Source organism: Oryx dammah, unplaced genomic scaffold (assembly GCF_014754425.2).
Source record: "Oryx dammah isolate SB20612 unplaced genomic scaffold, SCBI_Odam_1.1 HiC_scaffold_3, whole genome shotgun sequence".
Classification (NCBI taxonomy): domain Eukaryota; kingdom Metazoa; phylum Chordata; class Mammalia; order Artiodactyla; family Bovidae; genus Oryx; species Oryx dammah.
Window position 1 is genome coordinate 56,490,229 of NW_024070187.1, and position 22,458 is coordinate 56,512,686.

A 22,458-nucleotide genomic window follows, 5' to 3' on the forward strand; every position below is an offset into this window, starting at 1 on the left:
TTTTCACAACATCCGTAAGGTAGGTTATCTCATTGCCCCCATGTGCAGATGAGGTTCACAGGGGGTTCAATATACATGGGGTTCAATAACAAGTCCTAACATATGGTGGGACAGGATTTGAGCCAGGCCATGTGATCCCAAGGCCCCACACTTTTAGCCACGTTGTTTAACAGTATCTGGAAGGATGGAGATTGGTTTTTGGCTTTACCTAGTAAGTGGCACATGCCTCACAGTAACAGGTGGGTTAAACCATCACAATTGACCAGACAGCTGGGCTGAGACCCATGTCCAAATTCATCCACTCAAATGCCCTAAACCTGCTTCTCCAAATGACCCTATTATGTGTGATAAACACTGGAATCTGCATGCATCTTGTTAAGTATAAAAATTGTCTTCATGAAAAAGGATTAAAGTCAGCGAAAGAAGTATGAAATTTGTATTGACTTTATTTTTTAAAAAATTCTCAGCAGCTTAAAATGTCCCAGTATTAATTTTATCCATAAAAAAGTAAAAGATCACTCTATAGTAGAACTCTATCTGATTCCTCCTTAACTATTCTATTATGAAAATAAAAGGAAGACTTGTTCCTATCTATTGAAAAGCATCTTGTTCACAGTGTACATTTTCACATTATTACTCACAAACTATTTTACTTAGAAGCAATTCTATAGCCATCACAAACATAATCTGTGCTAACAATGTTCATTACATGGCATCCAAAAATCAAGACGAAAAAAAGAAGAAAAGAAGGAAGGAACAATAGAAAAGGACAAAGACTCTTCAATCATACATATTACTAGCTAGAGACATTGTATAGGATATAAAAGTTTCCACACAGATGACACGATCCTTTCATTGTTTTATCTGAAACCTCTAATCCCAAGGAGGTAAACAAAAGGGTGGATGAGATTCTCACTTTGCAAATAAATCAGTGGTGTAACATGACCTCACTGGGGAGAGGCAAAGAAATAAGCCAAGTAGAAAAACCAACACTCAGAGCCTATAACAGCCTCTCCAACCACTTCACTACAAACACATGGTTGGGCAGACAGTAGCCAATGTTAAGAAACCCAACAGAGGTGACAGACTTCACAGGAAAAGCCCAATTTAAGTCAAACATGCCTATTTCCCCAAGTGGTAGGGAAAAGATCCTTTTGTTGAACGCCTAACCCCACCACAATTCCTGGAACACAGTTTTGCTGTGCTATGCTTAGTCGCTAGTCTTGTCCAACTCTTTACAACCCCATGGACGCCCACCAGGCGCCTCTGCCCATGGGATTCTCCAGGCAAGAATACTGGAGTGGACTGCCATGCCCTACCCCAGGGGATCTTCCCAGCCCAGTTGGCAGCACTTTAAACATTTGCCACACAGAACCTGTGAATCATGAAAGCAGATTCCATCCTCCCAGAGGGGCTCCTCAATTACTGAGGAAGCATCCCCTTTCACTGTAACTGGACCAGCAGTTTTGTTAAGATGCTATTTGATGGAACAGAATGACTAATGTACTTGTGTCTGCATTTGCCAAATACTTACAGCTTTTAAAAACATATATAAATAGGTTCTTGTCAGAGCTTGGATGACTGATCCACGCTGCAGCTTTACCCACTTATTAGGTAAGCCCTTTCCAAAAGACATACATATACCAGCAAGCTCCTGTATTCTTCAAAATCAACAGAAGTTTCCCATTAGCAAACATTCAAAGGAAGGCCCACAAAGAGCACTAGGTACCCTGACACGCCCTCACCAAAGGCACTGCCCTCTTTCCACAGGGGCCTGATCCCCAGCAGATCTGTTCCTGCACACTCCTCGCCAGCGCCCAAGCAGGCACTAGGTCAGGAATTATTCAAAATATGGGAGGAAGCTAACCTGCAAGTGCCAGGACAAAACCACCAAACGGGAAGAGTAGAGGCCAGGATGGCCTATTTCTGGCAGACACTGCAAGAGAGGGATCTGGGGAGGAAGGGGTTTCCTTAGGAACCAGGGATTCCCTGGAGCTCCACAGAGAGGGCGCTGACTCGGAGAACCAGGCTTCCAGGAACTAGGTCCCTGGGTTTCTGGGTACAACCAGCCCCTGCCAGGGTGGGAGTCCAGCCAAGTAATTTCCACTGCACAGAAGACAACACTTACTAACCACGTGGGAAAATAAGGGGTGTTGCCGAACTGCCTGGTGCTAGTAAGCAAGGGCTTCAGGAGGGAAGACTACCCCGTGCCCAGCCCTACAGAGAGAGGGGGAGATACTGACAGATTTTCAGGGAGTGTGTTGGGGGTTCACCATCCCACTTCCAGAGCCTCTGGGATGCTCCACCACTCTATCACCAACCGCTAACAGCGGCAAACCTTCACCGAGTGCTGACATATGAGCCTGGCATCTTTACTTGCATTTCTTTTTTTTTTTTAATCTTCAGGACTCTTAGGTGTTACAATGAAACCCATTTCAGAAATGTAGGCATTAAAGAACAATGTATTGAAGTCAAAGTCACTCATCTGGGGAACAGCCAGGATTTGAACCAAGGTCTGCTGCAAGCACAGCATGAACTCTCAACCAAAGCTGCTCCCTAGAAAGAAAGGAGGCAAAGCAAAAGCAACTTTTTTCTTGGCTGCACTGTGTTCATTCAACTTGCTTCCTGGTTGTGAGACCCCAGGCAAGTCCATTAACTTCCCAGTACCTCAGTTTCCTCACCTCTAAAATGCAGATAATAACAGAATGGTTTCTAAACAGGAATTGAAATGAACTCGGGTCTTTGCACAGAGTAAGTGCTCAGTAAACATTATTAAACCAGTTCAAAGAAATCAACCCTGAACATTCACTGGAAGGACTGGTGCTGAAGCTGACGCTCCAATACTTTGGCCACCAGATATGAAGATCCGGCTCTTTGGAAAAGACCCTGATGCTGGGAAAGACTGAGGGCAGGAGGAGAAGGGGACGACAGAGGATGAGCTAGTTGGATGGCATCACCAACTCAATGGACATGAGTTTGAACAAACTCCAAGAGACAGTGAAAGACAGGGATGCCGGGCACGCTGCAGCCCATGGGGTCGCAGAGAGTCGGACGTGACTGTGAGACCGAACAACAACAAAACATTATCCAGCATTGCAGTGATGCTTATTATCAGTAGTAATAAGTGTAAACGCTGCTATCCTCACAAAGTTCCCAGCTCCAGCGGGAAACACAAAGCCAGGAGACAGGAAACTGAAACTAAAGAACATGAGCCTGACTGGAGGGCAGTGTTAAGTGTGGGGAAGAGAGCAATACCTTACGCCCTGAAAGTGAGGAAGCAGCCGCCCTAGGAGGCACTCTCAGGGCCCATCTTCAGCTCCCACAACACTGACAGCCGTCCAACTTCTCTTCCTTCCAGGAACAGGAAGCAGGTAACGATTAAACAGAAAACTACAGGAATCCTAAACACAGGGTTTTTCCAATTAGTCACAGGTTAGGCCAGGCAGTGTTCCTGCTAGACAGGCATGTGGCCAGCCTTCTGGGAATATGGGAACTGGCGAGCAGAGGTGGTCTATGTGGAAGGTCACGGTCCAGTCCCTGCAGGGAAGTCACGAGTCCTTTGACGCAAAGTCTCCCCTGGGGCTGTTAGAGCAAAGGGAAAAGGAACTAGGATGTTTTCTATCCTAGACCGCTTCAGAAAAGGCAGAGTCCAGATTAAACAAGTGCAATTAGGAAAACCCCAGATATAGAGACCCTGATTTTGAAGGGGAAGAAATGAACGTCAGAGAGTCGGACACGACTGAGCGACTTCATTTTCACTTTTCACTTTCATGCACTGGAGAAGGAACTGGCAACCCACTCCAGTGTTCTTGCCTGGAGAATCCCAGGGACAGAGGAGCCTGGTGGGCTGCCCTCTATGGGGTCGCACAGAGTCAGACACGACTGACGTGATTTAGCAGCAGCAGCAGCCTGAACTCAAATAAGAACTCTGAAAACCAGTAGCAAAGGTTAGACACAGAGAAAAATTCTATAAATAATAGTCACATACTGATGCATAGTATCAGTGCTTTGTATAATCACTAGACCAAGCACTTCACAGGTATGAACTTGCTTAACCCTTACAATAATCCTATGAGGTAGGCACTATCGTTTTCAACTCCATCTTCCAGATATGAAAACTACAGCACAGAAAGGTCAAATAACTTATACCAAGTCACACAGGTAGCAAGCAGCAAAGGTGAGTTTTTAGTCCAGGCAGCCTGTCTCCAGAGCCCCAAACTCTGCTCTATTGCTTGTGAGAGTTAACAGTTTTAATATTCAGTAAAGTTCCACAAAATGGGATTATCCATTGCTCATCTCTATGGTGAGTTAGAGTCTTGAGTAGAAAAATCTATGGGTAATCATTACTCATCCAATTCAGTAATAAACCAAAAGTGAGAGAATGGTGAATCACCTATTGGGAAGACAAGGTACATTTAGGTTATATTCTCTCCCAGTCAATTTATCTTTTTTTTTTTTTTTTTGACATTAAGTACTAATTTAAAAAAAAATTCCTGCTATGATTTATAAGAAGCAAATCAAAAAAGCCATCTGATCTGCATTCAACACTGTTGAAACTGCTGATTACTTATTGAAATTTCTAAACTTCCCTTTGACTTTTAAAACAATAGGAACTATTCGCCTAAAGGGATCAGATTTGCCATATCCCTTTGCCCAAAATGATCGCAACTGTTAATGAAAAATATTAAGTGAAGGAATAAACATAAAGTCGTATTTTGAGCTAACATGATCTCAGTTTTTATTCAAAGAAAAAAAATACCAAACTGTTTACATTAGTTATCTCTGAGTAGTGAGATTATAGGTTATTTTTTTCTTTTATTATTTTGTATCTTTTGTTGGTGGAATTTGGGAGTATTTTTTTTCTTTTTTGACTTTTAACATTTTTTAAAATGTCCTGATGACAGTCACTACAGTTGTTGGCTTTTTTTTTCCACTGCAAGTATAAAGTTAGTAAAGAACATTCATTCCTATTAAGTTGAACCCTATGAAACTGTTGTCACTGTAGATCAAAAACAGTGGAAAACTGGTAATTTCACGTGGCTTATCCAAATAGTAATAGTAATGCTGTAGAGGTAAACCAAAATACTGAAAATTCCTTAGTAAGTTCAGTTCAGTCACTCAGTCATGTCCGACTCTTTGCGAACCCATAAACCGCAGCACGCCAGGCCTCCCTGTCCATCACCATCTCCCAGAGTTCACTCAGACTCACGTCCATCGAGTCAGTCATGCCATCCAGCCATCTCATCCTCGGTCGTCCCCTTCTCCTCCTGCCCCCAATCCCTCCCAGCATCAGAGTCTTTTCCAATGAGTCAACTCTTCGCATGAGGTGGCCAAAGTACTGGAGTTTCAGCTTCAGCATCATTTCTTCCAAAGAAACCCCAGGGCTGATCTCCTTCAGAATGGACTGGTTGGATCTCCTTGCAGTCCAAGGGACTCTCAAGAGTCTTCTCCAACACCACAGTTCAAAAGCATCAATTCTTCGGCGCTCAGCCTTCTTCACAGTCCAACTCTCACATCCATACATGACCACTGGGAAAACCATAGCCTTGACTAGATGGACCTTAGTCGGCAAAGTAATGTCTCTGCTTTTGAATATACTATCTAGGTTGGTCATAACTTTCCTTCCAAGGAGTAAGCGTCTTTTAATTTCATGGCTGCAGTCACCATCTGCAGTGATTTGGGAGCCCAAAAAATAAAGTCTGACACTGTTTCCACTATTTCCCCATCTATTTCCCATGACGTGATGGGACCAGATGCCATGATCTTCGTTTTCTGAATGTTGAGCTTTAAGCCAACTTTTTCGTTCTCCTCTTTCACTTTCATCAAGGGGCTTTTTAGTTCCTCTTCACTTTCTGTCATAAGGGTGGTGTCATCTGCATATCTGAGGTTATTGATATTTCTCCTGGCAATCTTGATTCCAGCTTGTGTTTCTTCCAGTCCAGTGTTTCTCATGATGTACTCTGCATATAAGTTAAATAAGCAAGGTGACAATATACAGCCTTGACGTACTCCTTTTCCTATTTGGAACCAGTCTGTTGTTCCATGTCCAGTTCTAACTGTTGCTTCAATATCACGTAAACCAAGAACTTCCATATGTTCAAGCTAGATTTAGAAAAGGAAGAAGAACCAGAGAACAAATTGCCAACATCCGCTGGATCATAGAAAAAGCAAGAGCATTCCAGAAAAACATCTACTTCAGCTTTATTGACTATGCCTTTGACTGTGTGGATCACAACAAACTGTGGAAAATTCTTAAAGAGATGAAAATACCAGAACACTTTACCTGCCTTGAGAAATCTGTATTTCTGTATACAGAGAAATTTGTACAAAATCTGTATACAGAGAAATCTGTATGCAGTCAAGAAGAAAGAGTTAGAACCAGATATGGAACAATGGACTGGTTCCAAACTGGCAAAGGATTAAGTCAAGGCTGTATACTGTCACTCTGCTTATGAGTACATCATGCGAAATGCCAGACTGGATGAAGCACAACCTGGAATCAAGATTGCCGGGAGAAATATCAATAACCTCAGATGTGCAGATGACACCACCCTTATAGCAGAAAGCAAAGAGGAACTAAAGAGCCTCTTGATAAAGGTGAAAGAGGAGAGTGAAAAAGTTGACTTAAAACTCAACATTCAAAAAATTAAGATGATGGCACCTGGTCCCATCACTTCACGGCAAATAGATGGGGAAACAATGGAAACAGTGACAGACTTTATTTTCTTGGGCTCCAAAATCACTGCAGATGATGACTGAAGCCATGAAATTAAAAAAGGCCTGCTCCTTGGAAGAAAAGCTATGACAAACCTATACTGCATATTAAAAAGCAGAGACATTACTTGCCGACAGATATGCACATAGTCAAAGCCATGGTTTTTCCAGTAGTCATGTATGGATATGAGAGCTGGACCAGAAGGATGGCTGAGTGCTGAAGAACTGATGCCTTTGAACTGTGGTGTTGAAGAAGACTCTGGAGAGTCCCTTGGACTGCAAGGGTATCAAACCAGTAAATCCTAAAGGAAATCAACCCTGAATATTCATTTCAAGGACTGATGCCAAAGCTGAAACTCCAATACTTTGGACATGTGATGTGAACAGCCAACTCATTGGAAAAGACCCTGATGCTGAGAAAGATTGAAGGCAGGAGGAGAAGGGGATGACAGAGGATAAAATGGTTGGATGGCATCACTAACTCACTTAACATGAGTTTGAGCAAGCTCCAGAGATGATGAAAGACAGGGAAGCCTGGAACGCTGTGGTCCATGGGTCATAGAGAGTCAGACACGACTGAGCAACTGAACAACAACAAATTTAACCAGGCTAACCGACCACAAACTCAAGGCCTCCCAGGATCTCCTTCAGGTTCAACAATTTGCTATGATGACTCAGAGAACTTAGGAATGTGTATACTTACGATTACAACTTTATTATAAAGGATACAATGTAGAAGTGGCCAAAGGGAAGAGATCCATAACACAAAGTACAGTGCAGGGGTGGGGGGTGGAAGATAGGGTGGTGCAGACCCTCTATGCTCTCTCCAGACACACCACCCTCCCAGCACATCCACAGATTCACCAATCCAGAAGCTCCTTTAGCCTCCTTATTTCAGAGCTTTTATCAAAGTTTCAAGAAATTTCATCACATAGGCATGATCATTTTGAAGTCACTGGCCTCTCGTTATTAACTCAACTGCCAAGACCTCACATTTCCCTGAGTTCAGGGGATGCAGCTAAAAGTTCCAACTCTCTGTAATCCTGAAGTTGGTCCCTCTGGCAACTGGCCCTCATTCTGAAGCTATCTAGGGGCCCACCAAGAGTCATTCATTAGGGTGAACTCTGGTATGGTCTAAAGGGCTCATTGTGAATAAGGAAAGACACTCTGATCACTCAGGAAATTCCAAAGGTTTTAGGAAGTGGGATAAAAGCCAAATATAGAACTTTTATTATACCACAATGACTCCAGGTCAAGAATTTATTTACATATCAAGATGCAGCACTGAACAACATGGAAAAGACCAAATATTTTATCATATGGTTCAAGCAAAAGAATTCTCCTTCCCTCCTTGAAGACACCCCCCCGCCTTCCTATCCCACCCATCCAGGCACTAAGACACACCAACTCGCCTGTCTCTGTACCCCTATTTCCATAATAAATAGGCACCCATGTACACTAAACTACTTTCAAGTGGGTTATCCTTCCTCCCCCAAGTCTATTCAGTCACACTGTAAGAAATCAAGGGACTAAGAAAACGGACTTGCAAGAAACAATGGAGACAGAGAGCCCTTAGCCAAGCAGGATTTAATAAACTGACCCAAAGTTGATCTGCATGTTTTATTTAAAGACACTGCCCTAAACACTGATGGCCAACACTGCCCTCCTGACCTGGACCCGCCTGGAGAGAGGAGAAAACAATGAGAACTTCACCAACAATGGGGCAAAAACTGGAAACACACAACAATCCTCTAAAAATAAGTGTTAAGCAATAAAGAATTCAGGAGTCAAGATGATTTGTATAGTTTTAGAGGATTTACTCTAACTTGAGATATACACAAATAGCTGGCTTTTACCGTTAATGAACAATTTCTGGTCTTCATACCACCAAGACTATTACTGTTCAGTCGCCCAGTCATGTCCAACCCTTTGCAACCACATGGACTGCAGCATGCCAGGCCTCTCTGTTCCTCACCATCTCCCAAAGTTTGCCCAAGTTCATGTCCATTGCACTGGTGATGCCACCCAGCTGTCTCACTCTCTGATGTCCTCTTCTCCTTCTGCCCTCTATTTTTCCCAGCATCAGGGACTTTTCCAACAAGTCAGCTGTTCACATCATATGACCTAAATACTGAAGCTTCAACTTCAGCATCAGTCCTTCCAACAAGTATTCAGGGTTGATTTCCCTTAAGATTGACTGATTTGACCCCCTTGCTGTCTAAAGGACTCTCAGGAGTCTTCTCCAGCACCATAGTTCGAAGGCATCAATTCTTGGTTCAAAGGCACCAAGACTATTGATTGCACTTATTTCATGATTTTAATTTCCCAGCAAACTTTGAGGATTTGTTTCTGTCTATATATCAAATGCATTATATTAAACCTATACATTATAGAGGTCATATTCATATTACTTACAAAGGACTAATAATATTCTTTTGACTCTCCAAACTGCTTTGAGATATATTAAAAACACATATATTCATCCCCTCTCCTCCCTCCCCATTTCCCTGCCCACCCCCAACCCTCATCTTTCTCCAGATGAGGAAACAGAACAGCAGTCTCAATGGCCTTGCTGAAATTACTAGGTCCATGTCTGGTACTCAGGTCTTATTCAGCTCAGCATCTGGGGGTTTTCCATCACATTGCAATGCCTGAGGACCCCTTCTGGTCCCCTACCCTCCACTCCACCCCACCCTCAGCCCCTGACCATCTACACAATAAGCACCTAGTTTCAGGAGCCCCACAGCCTAGCATCATTCTCCCTTCTGCACTAACTTCTCCTGACCTACCTCCACACCTCTGCACAAACTGTGCCTTTTGCTGAGCTGCCATGCCCACACTCCCTTTTAAGGTTTGCTTAACATGCCAAGTTTTAGGCTCTCAAGGCTTCTCCACCCCTCCTATCAGAAGGAAAATCTTCTCTGAGATCCCATTTCGTTGGTAGGTCTCTGATGATCCCAAACACATCCTCCTTTATTCTGTACCGATTTGTATTCAGAGCTTATCTCCTCTGCCATTTCCATCTCAAATTGGTGGAGAACAGAAACCAAGATTGTTGTTCATTTCATGTACCTACACAGCACCTAACAGTATTTCAAAGAAGGTCCTCATTTTTAAATGAATTGCATGTTGTTTGTATGGAATATATATACATATTTTACTTGCAAAGACTATGAAGACACTGACTTGACAATCATGCATAGCAAATGAGTCTTACCTTCAAAACCCAGCTTTCTTGGCTCTGGGTTTAAGCAATAGCCCATGCCTCTTTTTTTTTTCTATCAGTAGTGGTTCCGTATTTTGCTTCAGTAGAGGACGAGTAGATTGGAAAGAACTGAGGAAGTTGCAGAAGCATTCAGGTCATACAAACATGCAAAGAAAAATGAAGGAATGCCAGTTCATCAGCCATCTGCCACTTTACCAATGCCAGGAAATTCCAGGCTGCCATTTCTTATAATGTGAATAATTCACATGATTGTGTTGGAGACTTCCAGCTATGAAGAGCTGTTGGAATATTTGGAAATTAGTGTTTCCGAGTTATACTGTGAGACAGAAAGCCCAATGAATTCTTCCTGCTTCCACCCGTTACAGGAATCTCTGAGAACCACATTATGTTGGTTTATGCATGGGGGAGGAAGGCTTGGCATGTTCCTGATACTGAAAAGAACTGTTGTTTGTTTTTAACCCTACCTACCATGTGACATTTTATATACAAGTTCTTTTTCCTTTCTTTCTTTTTCTGCTTATTTTTATTGAAGTATAATTGATGTACAGTGAATAGTTTCAGGTATACAACACAGTGACTAGACATGTATATGCATTATAAGATGATCACCACAATAAATCTGGTTACCATCTGTCACCATTTAAAGGTATTACCATATTATTAACTACATTCCCTATTATGTATAATATATCCCATGACTTATTTATTTTACAACTAGAAGTTTGTATCTCTTAATCCCCTTCATCTATTTCAGCCACCCCCCACCTCCCATCCCCAGGTTCTTTATAACTCTCCAACCTCTCTACTAAACTTATCTGGCCACTTGAGAAGGGTGTAACTGTCTAATCTGTGTCTTTTCAAGAAGCTGAAATTGATTTTTAAAAATATCTCCCTCATGCCAGAATTTTATAAAAGTCATTTTGAAATCAAATGACATGTAAACTGAATTAGTCCCTTGAAATATTTACTCTAAAAGTAAATAGACAATTTCTGAAGAATTCCTTGGATAATCGCCCATTTTCCACTAAGAACAAAATCTACATTCAATTAATAAGCCGCCTTAGTTTTCTCTTTAAGTAGATGGATCTACAATGAAAAAGTAAGTGATAATAATAATAAACTTACATAAGACCTTCCTTTCCCCAGTAGTGCTGAGCATGGAGTACATGCAATTTCCCATAACAAAAAAGAACATTTGGGATCAATGAACATGTATATAGCTCTGGCTTCCCTTCACCTAGGGAAGCCCTCATAGCTCAGTCAGTCAAGAATCTGTCTGGAATGCAGGAGATCCAGGTTCAGTTCCTGGGTTAGGAAGATCCCCTGGAGAAGGAAATGGCAACCCACTCCATGGACAGAGGAGCCTAGCAGACTACAGTCCATGAGGTCTCAAGAGTTGGACATGACTTAGCAACTAAACCACCACCACCATCCTCACCTAGGACTTGAATGAGACATTTCCCTTCTCTTCATCTTGGCTATCCCTCTGTATGTCTGTTTCCTCATCTCTACAAAACCGAGAATATAGCAACCTGCTCCTCATACCAGTTGCAAAAAATAAATCTGATCAAGCAGTCAAACTTGTATGCCTTATATGCTCTGTTGTCTACTTAAGACAAAACACAGTAGAAACAACTGCCTATAATTCTGTGTCAAATAACATAGAATACTGACTTGGCAATCATGCATGGGAAATGAACTTTACCTTCAAAACATGTATTAATGGACTCAAGGTATATATTTGGGCTTCCCTTGTGGCTCAGCTGGTAAAGAATCAGCCTCCAAAGCCAGGGACCTGGGTTTGATCCCTAGGATGGGAAGATCCCCTGGAGAAGGGAAAGGCTACCAATTGCAGTATTCTGGCCTGGAGAATTCCATGGACTGTATAGTTCATGGGGTCACAGAGTCGGACACGACGGAGTGACTTTCACTTTCACTTCAAAATATGTATTCACAGACTCAAGGTATATATTCACAGAAGGAGATATTCATGGTAAGAATACATAGGAAAGCTTTCCTGGCAGTGTTATCCACAGTTTCAGCCTCAAGGAAGGAGAGGAAAACAGAATGACTAACCTAAGGAGAGGGGAGGGATTTCCAGGTTAAGATACTTGGGCAGCATCTTCCACGAAGGAGGTAGAAATGCAAATTCTCCAGTCCCTTTGGGGACCTACAGACACCAGGGGAGGGGGAGAGTGGCTATCTGTGTTGTGAACAGTCCTATAGTTCATTCTGATGCATGCTCAAGTTTGGGGATCAATGAGAAGACTTTGCTTGCCCTTACCCCTCCCTTCCATGACCACCTGTCCTCTTCATCTGGTTAATGCCGACATTTTCACAAGTATAGGTTTAAACTTCATTTCCTCCAGTACTCGCTCAACCAGTACTCCACTCTCGTCCCGCCCCCAGCCCCAGGTCAGGCACTCTGGCCCTGTGCCACACTTTCCTTATTGAGGTAGTAATGACACTTTATCATGATGGCTTGTTTAACTGTCCTCCCTGATAACCTGTGCTGGCTCCATAAAGGCACAGACTGTGTCTGTTTCACTCTCATCCCTTCAACCTAGTGCCTCGCACACCACTAAGGCACTTGGCTAGCATTTGCAGAATGAATAAGTAATTTAAAGAATTAACCTGCAGGACTTCCCTGGTGGTCCAGTGGCTGAGACTCCATGCTCCCAATGCAGGGGGGTTTGGAGTTCAACCTCTGGTTGGGGAACTAGATCACACATACCAAGACTAAGAGTTCACGTGAAGCAACTAAAGATCCCGCATGCCACAACTAAGACCCAGTGCAGCCAAATAAATACATAAATATTCAATGAACCTGTGAGAAGTATAAAGGAAAAGGTATAAAGTATTATAAAATTGACACTATGATATGAAATTAACAGATGCATTTAAAGGACCAGTTAGGTAAAGTAAACTTCATGCATGGATTTGGGTTTTGAAAATCTTTGCACTGAAAAATTTCACTAACACTTTCAAATATATCAATCTCCCACCATATTTGCCTGATAACTTTTGTATCGTCATTCTTTTCTCTTCATGACCAGAGTCTTCATCTTAGACTTTTGGAGCAATATAGCCCATAAAACAGTACTGAGATCAAACGATGCTAGACGGGCAGGGGTAGCAGGCAGCACGCGTGCGGGGGTGGGACCTGTGGCTCTTAAGTCTCCTGCATCGGCACCAGTGCCACCTGGGAAGCCCCAGCAGACAGCAGACCTGGGATTCGAACTCGTGCAGCTCTGCTCCGAAATCCAGGCTTTTACCCAATACAGGTGGCTCTAGCAGTAAAGAATCTGCCTGCCAATGCAGGAGACATGAGACGCTGGTTTTATCCCTCAGTCGGGAAGATGCCAGGAGGAGGGCATGGCAACCCACCTCTAGTACTCTTGCCTGGAGAATCCCCATGGACAGAGGAGCCCGGTGGGCTACAGTTTATAAAGGTTGCAAAGAATAGGACACGACTGAAGTGATTTAGCACGCAAGCACGCAGCCCATCAAAACTGGCAAACAAACTATCTTTCCAATTTGGGAGGAGAGAGAGGAAACTTACAGCTAAGATTTGTGGGTGACTTTGAAAAGCGTAAGTCTTCGCTTTATTATAAAGAAAAAGCCTTGGGCTGACTCAGAACACCTGGATTTCAGCTCGGACTTCCTTCCTCCATTCATTCAAAGGTTTTAAGCCTGTGCTCTGTTCCAGGTCCTACACTTGGATCTGAGCCTTGGACGGCAACCAGCACACACACATACACACACACACACACACACACACACACACACACACACACAACGTTCTGCTCCTCCACCACGGGCTATGGCCATTCTGACTCACATAGACTCCTGAACCTGAAGGTCCCCCGTCTGCAAAGGGAGGGTTTAATTAAGATAACCACGGCGTCCCCTCTGACAGTAACATGGCATGATTAAAACAGCACAATTACTCTCAGAAGTCAGTTAGTCAAGTCATGCTTCTCAGGGGCTGCTCATCCACCCCAAAGCCAGAGCGCTGAGAAACCAGAGCCTGGAGCATGAGGGCCCAGGGCAAGAGAACTTACCAGAAGCAGCAAAGTGGGGTCCATGCAGTGGAGAGGCAGCTTTAACACAACGAGAAGAGTCCAAGACAGACTGCAGGATCTGCTTGAGACCTGGCTAAGCCAACTCAGTATCCTCATCCACTAAACAAGGTTTGAGGAGACGATCAGTTCTAACGCTACAGGGCTGTAGCTCATTTGTCCCAGTATGAGATAGTAGGATGGCATCATCGAGTCAATGGACATAAGTCTGAGCAAGCTCTGGGAGATGGTGAAGGACAGGGAAGCCCAGCAAGCTGCAGTCCATGGGGTCACAGTCAGACACAACTAAGCGACTGAACAACCACCAAGCAACTGACTCAGTCCCTACACTACCTGAAGAAAGTGTCCTACCCCACAGATTCACACCCACAAGGCTGCACCCCCACCCCACCCCCAGCAGAAACCAATTCCAAGTCCATGTTGTCATCTGTGCTTCGGACCAACTGGCTATACAACCCCCTCGTTGAGTATGGTTTAAGTTACTAGAGTGGCTCAGGGAAACATTTGACTTAGCAGATCACCAGTTTATTATAAAAGGGTATAACCCAGGAACAGACAGACGGGAGAGATGCACAGGATCGGAAAAGAGTGGGGTTTCCGCTCACTACACATTTCAGGCTCTCACCAACCCAGAAGCTCTCCATCTTGTTATTCAAATTTTTAAAGCGCTTAATCTGCGATCTTCCCCCAGCTCTTCCCCTTCTCAGAGGTGGCTGGGCAAGGCTGAAAGTTTCAGCTCTATCCTCACCCTCTTTCAGGTGACCAGCCCATCCTGAGGCTATCCAGGGACACCACCCTAAGTCATCACCAGATTAGTATTCACTCAAAGGGGGCTCCTCACGGAAAAAGACATCCTAATCATTTAGGAAATGTCAAAGGTTTGAGGAGCTCTGTGCCAAGAACTGAGGACAGAGACTAAATATATTTATTATACATATATTACATTTCCCTTGTGACTCAGATGATAAAGAATCTGCCTGCAATGCAGGAGACCTGGGTTCGATCCTTGGGTTGAGAAGATCCCCTGGAGAAGGAAATGGGAACCCAGTTCCCAGAATACTGGGAATGGGAACTCCAGTATTCTTGCCTGGAGAATCCCATGGATAGGGGAAACTGGCAAGCTACAATCCATGGAATCGCAAAGAGTCTGACACAACTGAGAGACTAACACTTTCTTTTCGTACATATATTATACATCATATATTATTGTTTATGTTATATATACTTCTAATTATATTCTACTTTAACATAACATTCACCACTGAACAATGAGAAGATGAACAATGAGCAGTTATACTCAGGATCATCAAAAAGGATGTCACCAGGACAATTACACCAATCCTAGGGGAAGACTGTCAAAAACAAGATCCATGGCTAGACAAAAATCAGTTGGTGAATCTTTCAAAATTCTTCCAAAAGAAACTGCCATGTTTTACCCTTATCAAGATGAACAGTTTCTTCCTTTTTTCTTCCCCTTCTACCGTGCCTAATTTTGGTAGCTAATGGCTCAGCCTTGCACATCCCCTGCACCCCGAGAGAGCTCTCTGCCAAGTTCACTGGTCCCTACTCCTCCTCCCCTGGGGCACTGGCTCTGCCCCCCTTGCCTCCTCAGCTCCCGCCCAGGACATCTGGGCTCTGAGCAAGATGAGTCAGAGTGATAACAGAGGACTGGAAAGGAAAATTCTGGAGCAGGTAGCAACTTCTGTCCCATCTGAGAGCTGTGACAGGTAGTCTTTGGTTAAGGACATAGAAATATACTTTTTTAGCACCTGCTGCATGTCAAATACTGAGCCATGCACTCTTGTTTTTATCTCATGTAGTCATCGTAACAATCCCAATGAAGCAACTCTGCCATATTTTCTCCACAACACAGATGAGGGAAGTGGTTCAAAGGTTTTTTACTCTCTGTACAACAGGCATTTTCTCTGTGGTTGGAATGCAGTTATACACAGGGATGTGCACACAAAATGGGATGGAGGAGGGAGATGGGAAGAGCTGGCAGCTGTTTGAGATGAAAAAGACAAGAAAGCAGGAAGCTTGGGGCACTGCATAGTGGGGTAGAAAAACCCTGAGTTCAAGAAGTTTGGCACAAGGATCTTCAGGGTGAGATGACTGGGCACAGGAACTCAGTTTGCCTGGGGTATCCAGCACCCTCTATCATCCCTCCCTCCTCAAAGAGGCCCTTGGGAGGATTCAGGTTTTTTTCTCCCTTACAAAGAAAGCTGTGTTAGTACCTGGCAGAGGAACGCAGAGTTTCCATTATAATGTGCATCCTATTACGACCCATTCCTAAACCTACCTAAAATACTCGAATGCTCAGCTTTACCCAAGTTATCTTTACTTTAGATTCCATGCTAAAATACCCAAGCAGTGCTTCTTTTCACAAACTGCCATGCATCGGAGGAGTTCTTTTTCTCCATAAGGTATTTTGCTATTTTGAGCAGTTTTACATTTGACTGCCCACAAACAAGAAATAGATGAATTGTGGAAGAGGAAATGCAGGACCATAATCCCTTACCTGAAAACCTGGAGGTCAGATGTGCCTGGGAATTCAGGCTGTAATACTCAAAAGGTAACACATGGTTTTAGCACACATTTTGTAACACTTAGAAATCAAATTCACTAATATTACTGCAGCCAAAACTCAGCAATATTCAAACTAAGTGAGATAAATAGACACTGTAGAATCCCACACTGGTTCAGGTTAGGTATTACCCACCAAGAAGGTATGCAAAAAACCTCAAAAATCTTTCTGTTTTCAGACTTTGGAATTGTCCATAAAGAATTACAGACATGCAATCAGTTCAAACACTAGAAAAAAATAGTCAACCTACCCGTAATCAAAGACATACCAATTTAAACAACCAAGGTTCCAATTTTTGCCTCGTGTGTGTTAGTTGATCAGCCATGTTCAACTCTTTGTGACCCCACAAACTGTAGCCACCCGGCCCCCCTCCAGGCAAGAATACTGGAGTGGACTGCCATTCCCTTCTCCAGAGGATCTTCCCGACCCAGGGATAGAACCCTGGTTTCCCACATTGCAGGCAGATTCTTTACCGTCTGAGCTACAGGGAAGTCCTACAGGAATTTTTGCCTTATAAGTTAGCAAATATGTTTTGCAGAGAAAATACCAACAATGTCAAAAGTGAGTCCTTTGACCAATGCTGTGAGAATGTAAAATGAGACACCCTTTAGTCACTAAGGTTGGTGTCCCCAGTGGCCTCAAACATAAATACCTTTGACCCCCAACAGTGCCTTTTCAGGAACTCATTTTCTCTGAAAGTCATTGATATCTAGACAAAGGTTTATGCATAGGTATTCACCTAAACAATGAGCTTTAAAATTCACTTAAAAATAATTAGCAAAAACTAAAATCGAAAATGGAAGCACAGTGAGGTAAAATATAGAGAATCCATATATTGGAATATTATGCAGCCACTTTTTGAGTGTATAGAGAAATGGAGAAACCCTTAAGTATAACATTAGGTAAAAAACACAGAGTAAACAAGTATATTTGCATTAAGATCTCCTCCAAATGGAAAATACATATAGAAGACCAGGCTGACAGGGGTAAGTGCCTTGAGGTAATGAGATCAAAGGTGATTCTCTCCCTTCTCCAAACTTTAAATCTTTGGGGGAATTCTCCAAAAATATCAAGAGCACTGTGTTTTAGCTGAGGGAAAATAGGAAAAAAAAGGTCAGGCAGTGGCAGCAAACTCGTGAATCTGAGGTGTCACTCCAGACTTTCATATGTTCACAAGCAACCTATGATTCCAAACCATTACCACCTCCAGAATGAAAACATGTGTGGTCTACATTTATTAGACAATTTGACTGACATTGTAAGTCTAGTCTAAGGGGCACTGTGGGTAAAAAATACAGGGGAAAAAAAGATACACAAGGGAAAAAAGATACACAGTGGATGAAAGCTATATACCACTTTGCCATTTGCCAACACCTTTCAGAGACAATAGCTCATTTGCTCCTCACTAGCGGGCACGACTGAACTGACTTAGCAGCAGCAGCAGCAGCAGCCAGTAAGGCAGACAAAGATAGGGGTTGGCACATACCCATTTTACAAGCAAGAAAACAGAGGCAGAGAGAATCACATTCTAGAAAGTGCAGGCACACTTTAAGTCCAGGGTTATGACTTAGAGGTTGCTACTCTTTCCACTCTATCATGTCTTTACACTATTAATGACTCTTTACAAATATCTTTGGGGCTTCGCAGGTGGTGCAGTGGTAAAGAATTTGCCTGCCAATGCAGGACACATAAGAGAATCAGGTTCCATCCATGGGTTGGGAAGATCCCCTGGAGAAGGAAATGGCAACCCACTCCACTGTTCTTGCCTGGAAAATTCAATGGACAATGGAGCCTGACAGGCTACAGGTCATGGAGTCACAGAAGAGTTGAACACAACCCAGGGACTAAAAAACAACAACAATATGTAAAAGAAAAACCTATTTCTCTAAATATCTTAGAATGAAAAGAAATTCCTCACTATAGGGCAAAACAAAATGATCTGGCAATAAAAGGCCTCAGAATTGAACAGATGTGAGTCAAGGTCAAAATCCAACATACATACTCAAGTGACTTGTTCAAGTTAACTTCTCAGGATTCAATTTCCTCATCTATACATGGAGGAATAAAATTATACAGCTAACAGGATGCTGTAAGAATTAAATGGTCTTAGTACTTAGACCAGCACCTGCCACAAAAACAGGTAAAATAAATACTACATTCCTCCCTCCAAAAAAGAGTAAAGTGCCTACAGGGTACTAACTGCAAATTCCAATTTTAGTCCTGTTAGTCACACCAGATTCACTAATCTTTCTGCTTTCAGCAGCCCACCAAATCTTTAGAATTACTGAAGTGACTACCCTACAATTCTCAGAAACCACTCAGCATAATAGTTTTAACCAATGACAATTTCAATCATTTTTTATCAATTTTTAAATAACTTCTCTTCTGTCCCAATATGTAATTGAATTTCAACATCAGAGACAAACAATTCTTTAAAAAGTAACAACAAAACTTTTTCCTCCATCACCTGAGTCTTTGATCTCTCTTGTTCAAACTCAACTACTCAAACTCCCAAATAGCAATGGTTGTTTAATTTACTTTGGGGGGATAAGTGGGGAAGATGGGAAATGGCAAGCACATCTCTAATTTTTCATTTCCTCTTTCAATACAATTTGGGCTCGGAAGCCCAAGCCCCAAAGGGTTGCTTTCTCAGAACATCCTGCCCACTGACTGTGAATAACATAGATACACAGCCAAGCAGCTACCTGGCCAAAGGACAATCTAGAATTTAATAAAGCTTATCATGAGCATCTAAATGAGGAGTCAGGAGGCTGGATGGAAGCCCACAGAGCCCCAGGAGAGAGCACCTCTCATTCACCAGTCCCTGGTCCTTTTCAGTCCACTCTTTACTCAAAGGCTATGTCCATTGTCTGCAGAGAAACTAACTCCTAAGTAATCAGAGAACTTAAAGACATAAATAAGCCAAGTGTGGAAAACCATCCATTCTGGTGCAGTGGTATACAGTTTCAAATGCTGCTACTAAGACAGAAGCTTAAAGAGTTTCTACTAGGCAAGAAGTCAAAGAGACATTGCCACTACCCATTGTGCACTTAACTGTCCTTATTTTCTCTGCTTCCCAAAGTCCGATAACCCCACACTTAATACTATGATGTCCTAAACTCCCTATCCTGAAGCCCAGCTAGACACCGAAGTTGATTTCTCTGAGGAGCAGTGAGGTATAGGGGAAAGAGAATGAACTTTGGAATCAAGCAGGCTGGGTTATCAAAGATAAAGATACATGTAGACACACACACACACCCCTCCTAGTGGTTCTGCCTCTCTGACTGAATGCTGAATGATACACTAGATATGGGATCTTGGACTAGTTGTTTAACCTCTCTGGGCCTCAGATGCTGTGCTGGAAATAAGAACTTCATTGAATTATGAAAAATAACTATAAAAACGAATATAAAGTGCCCAGCTGAAAGCTTGACACATAACAGTTACTCAACATTTCTCCCAACTTTTTCCCTACTTCCCTAAACTAAGCCTACAAAAGTTAACACTGTCTTAGATTCCATGGGCACCAGATGTTAGCTGCTCAGGGCATCTTTTCTCCATGAAACAAGTCTCAAGTCACACTGGCATATCTGTACTCTGTACCATTTCCTTTTACATACCTCCTTCTTCTAAAGTGTTATATTGTGAAATTAAGAGCTTTCATCATCACATTCCAGTCTGGAAAGCTGGTGCTGCTCAAAGATCCATCAAAATACTTACTCACACTATGGAAGGATTTCTCCCGCTATGACTGATTACATGCATCATGTGCTGAATTTTTAACAACTTCCCTCCCAGGTTAAGCTCTTCAAATTCTGGAGCAACTGATTTTAAGCCCTGTAAGTACCGTTTACAACCTGACGACCAATTTGAACCTGATGATGCCCCTATCTGGGCTTCCCTGGTGGCTCAGACGGTAAAGAATCCACCTGCAGTGCACGAGGCCTGGGTTCGATCCCTGGGTCTGAGAAGATCCCCTGGAGAAGGGAATGGCTATCCACTTCAGTATTCTTGCCTGGAAAATTCCATGGACAGAGGAGCCTGGAGGGCTACAGTCCATGAGGTTCCAAAGAGTCAGACACGACTGAGAGACGAACATTTTCACTTTCATGCCCCTACCTGTCTCAGTAATGGTATGCAAGGGGAAACCCAAAATCTCTTATCCAATAATACACGTCACTAGTGGCCATTTCCTTAGGGTGGTTGGCTGAAGGAAATATGGGTCTGCTAATAAAGACTCAAGAGAGATACCGTTCTGTTCCCTTCCTAACATATTCTGGTTTCTATGAAAGAGTGAAGACCAGGTAGATAAGCCAGTTTAAAAGCTGCAAGCAAGCAGAGTCTTCTCAGGAGAGAAGAGCAGTATATGTGTTTTTAGGGAGGAGATAGTCATGGTTGGAAAGCTTCCAGTTACTTGCTTATTATTTGGACCTGAAGAGGAGCTGCTCAAGCTTGGAAGGGTTTGCTGACGTAAGATTCCAGGCTGTAGTAACCCCAATTGGCAAAGAAGGTATACATTTATTATTTTAACTACTGCTGTGAGGTGGCAATTAAGAGGGGACAAGTGGTAAGGAATCCCTAGCGTCTATAGTTATAAAAACAAGAGTGTGAAAAAGGACTTCCGTGAAAGTTACACCTCGTCTTAGATTTCAATTAAAAACTCCTGTTCCATGTTCATCACTAGAGGTAGTATTCTATCATCTCTGCTGATGGCTTCCTGCTCTGACCACAGAAGGTTCCTCTTGTGGTGACAGGAATCAACTCAAAGAAGGAAAGGTAAGTTTACAAACTCGCCTTCCCTTTTTCCAAAACTGATGCTAAAATAAAACTTGGAAAGAAAGTGGAACTCCTCAAGGCTTTAATATTTCAAATTTTTTAAAAAGGCGGGGGGTGGGGGCGGGGAGGAAGCCGACGACGACAGCGCACCCGGTCGCCGGTGTCACAATCTTCCGCTCGCGGGCACTTTGAGGACAAGGGGAGGAAAGGGGTCCGCAGGGCTCCGGGTCGCTCTAGCCAGGCGGAAGCGCTGCCCAGGAAGGCAAGAGCCGCCCGGGTCCCCACACGCCAGACAGCTCAGAGGTGGGGGCGGGGGGACTGGTAACAGGTTCTCTCAGCAGCAGAGAAGGGAGAAGGCGGGAGCCGAGCGGGCGGGAAGGGCCGGGAGCCATCGCCACGCGCCGCGCCCGACCCGGGCCACCCCCCGGACAGCCAGATGCTCAGCGCCGGGATCCCGCGACCGTGCCAAGACCAGGGGAGCTGGGGGCTCAGCGGGGCGGCAGTCCGGATCCCTCGCGCTCTCCTGCGCGCCCCCGCCGCGACAGGGCACTCACCCGAGGCGACTAGCGGCGAACTCACGGCGCCTCCCACGAAGACAGCAGCGGCGAGCACGGCGGACCCCGGGAGTCCCCGCGGAGCCATCGCTCAGTCCCTTCGCCCTCCTTCCCCGGGGCGCCACGTCCCGGGCTCCGGCAGTGAGTGCAGCTCTGGGGCCCGCGGGCGGACAGGGTTAGTCTTAGCAGGGTTCAGCCCCCACGCTGCGCAGCCCGCCCGCCCGCCAAGGATCCTCCCTCGGGCCCCACCCACCTCAGCCCAGCCCAGCCCCGCCTCTCGCAGCCTAGCCCCAGGCTCCGCCGGCACCAGCAGGAGGCACATCCAGTGACCCCGCCCCCGAACCCGCCTACCTCGGCCTGGTCCAGCCTCTCCCCTTCACCTCCGCTTCCTCTTCAAGTAGGTCCGCAGCTCCGGCTGCCCGGATTAGTCCATGGCCCCGCCCACAGAGCCGGCCCCGCCCTCCTGTCCGCGCTCGCGCTCTCCCTTTCCCAGAGCCGCTGGACAGCCGCTGCCCAGTTAGC

At 44.1% G+C, this 22,458-nt stretch overlaps 1 protein-coding gene across 1 annotated transcript in view; it reads right to left on the reverse strand.

The window, feature by feature from the left end:
* RELL1 (RELT like 1) overlaps positions 1 to 22,197 on the reverse strand; it is a 74,323-nt gene extending 52,126 nt beyond the window's left edge. Inside the window, exon 1 of the mRNA XM_040238000.1 lies at positions 21,937 to 22,197. Coding sequence (XP_040093934.1) covers positions 21,937 to 22,024 — 88 coding nt within the window. The 5' untranslated portion in view covers positions 22,025 to 22,197. The remainder of the gene's footprint in view (positions 1 to 21,936) is intronic.
* Positions 22,198 to 22,458: the final 261 nt, after the last annotated feature.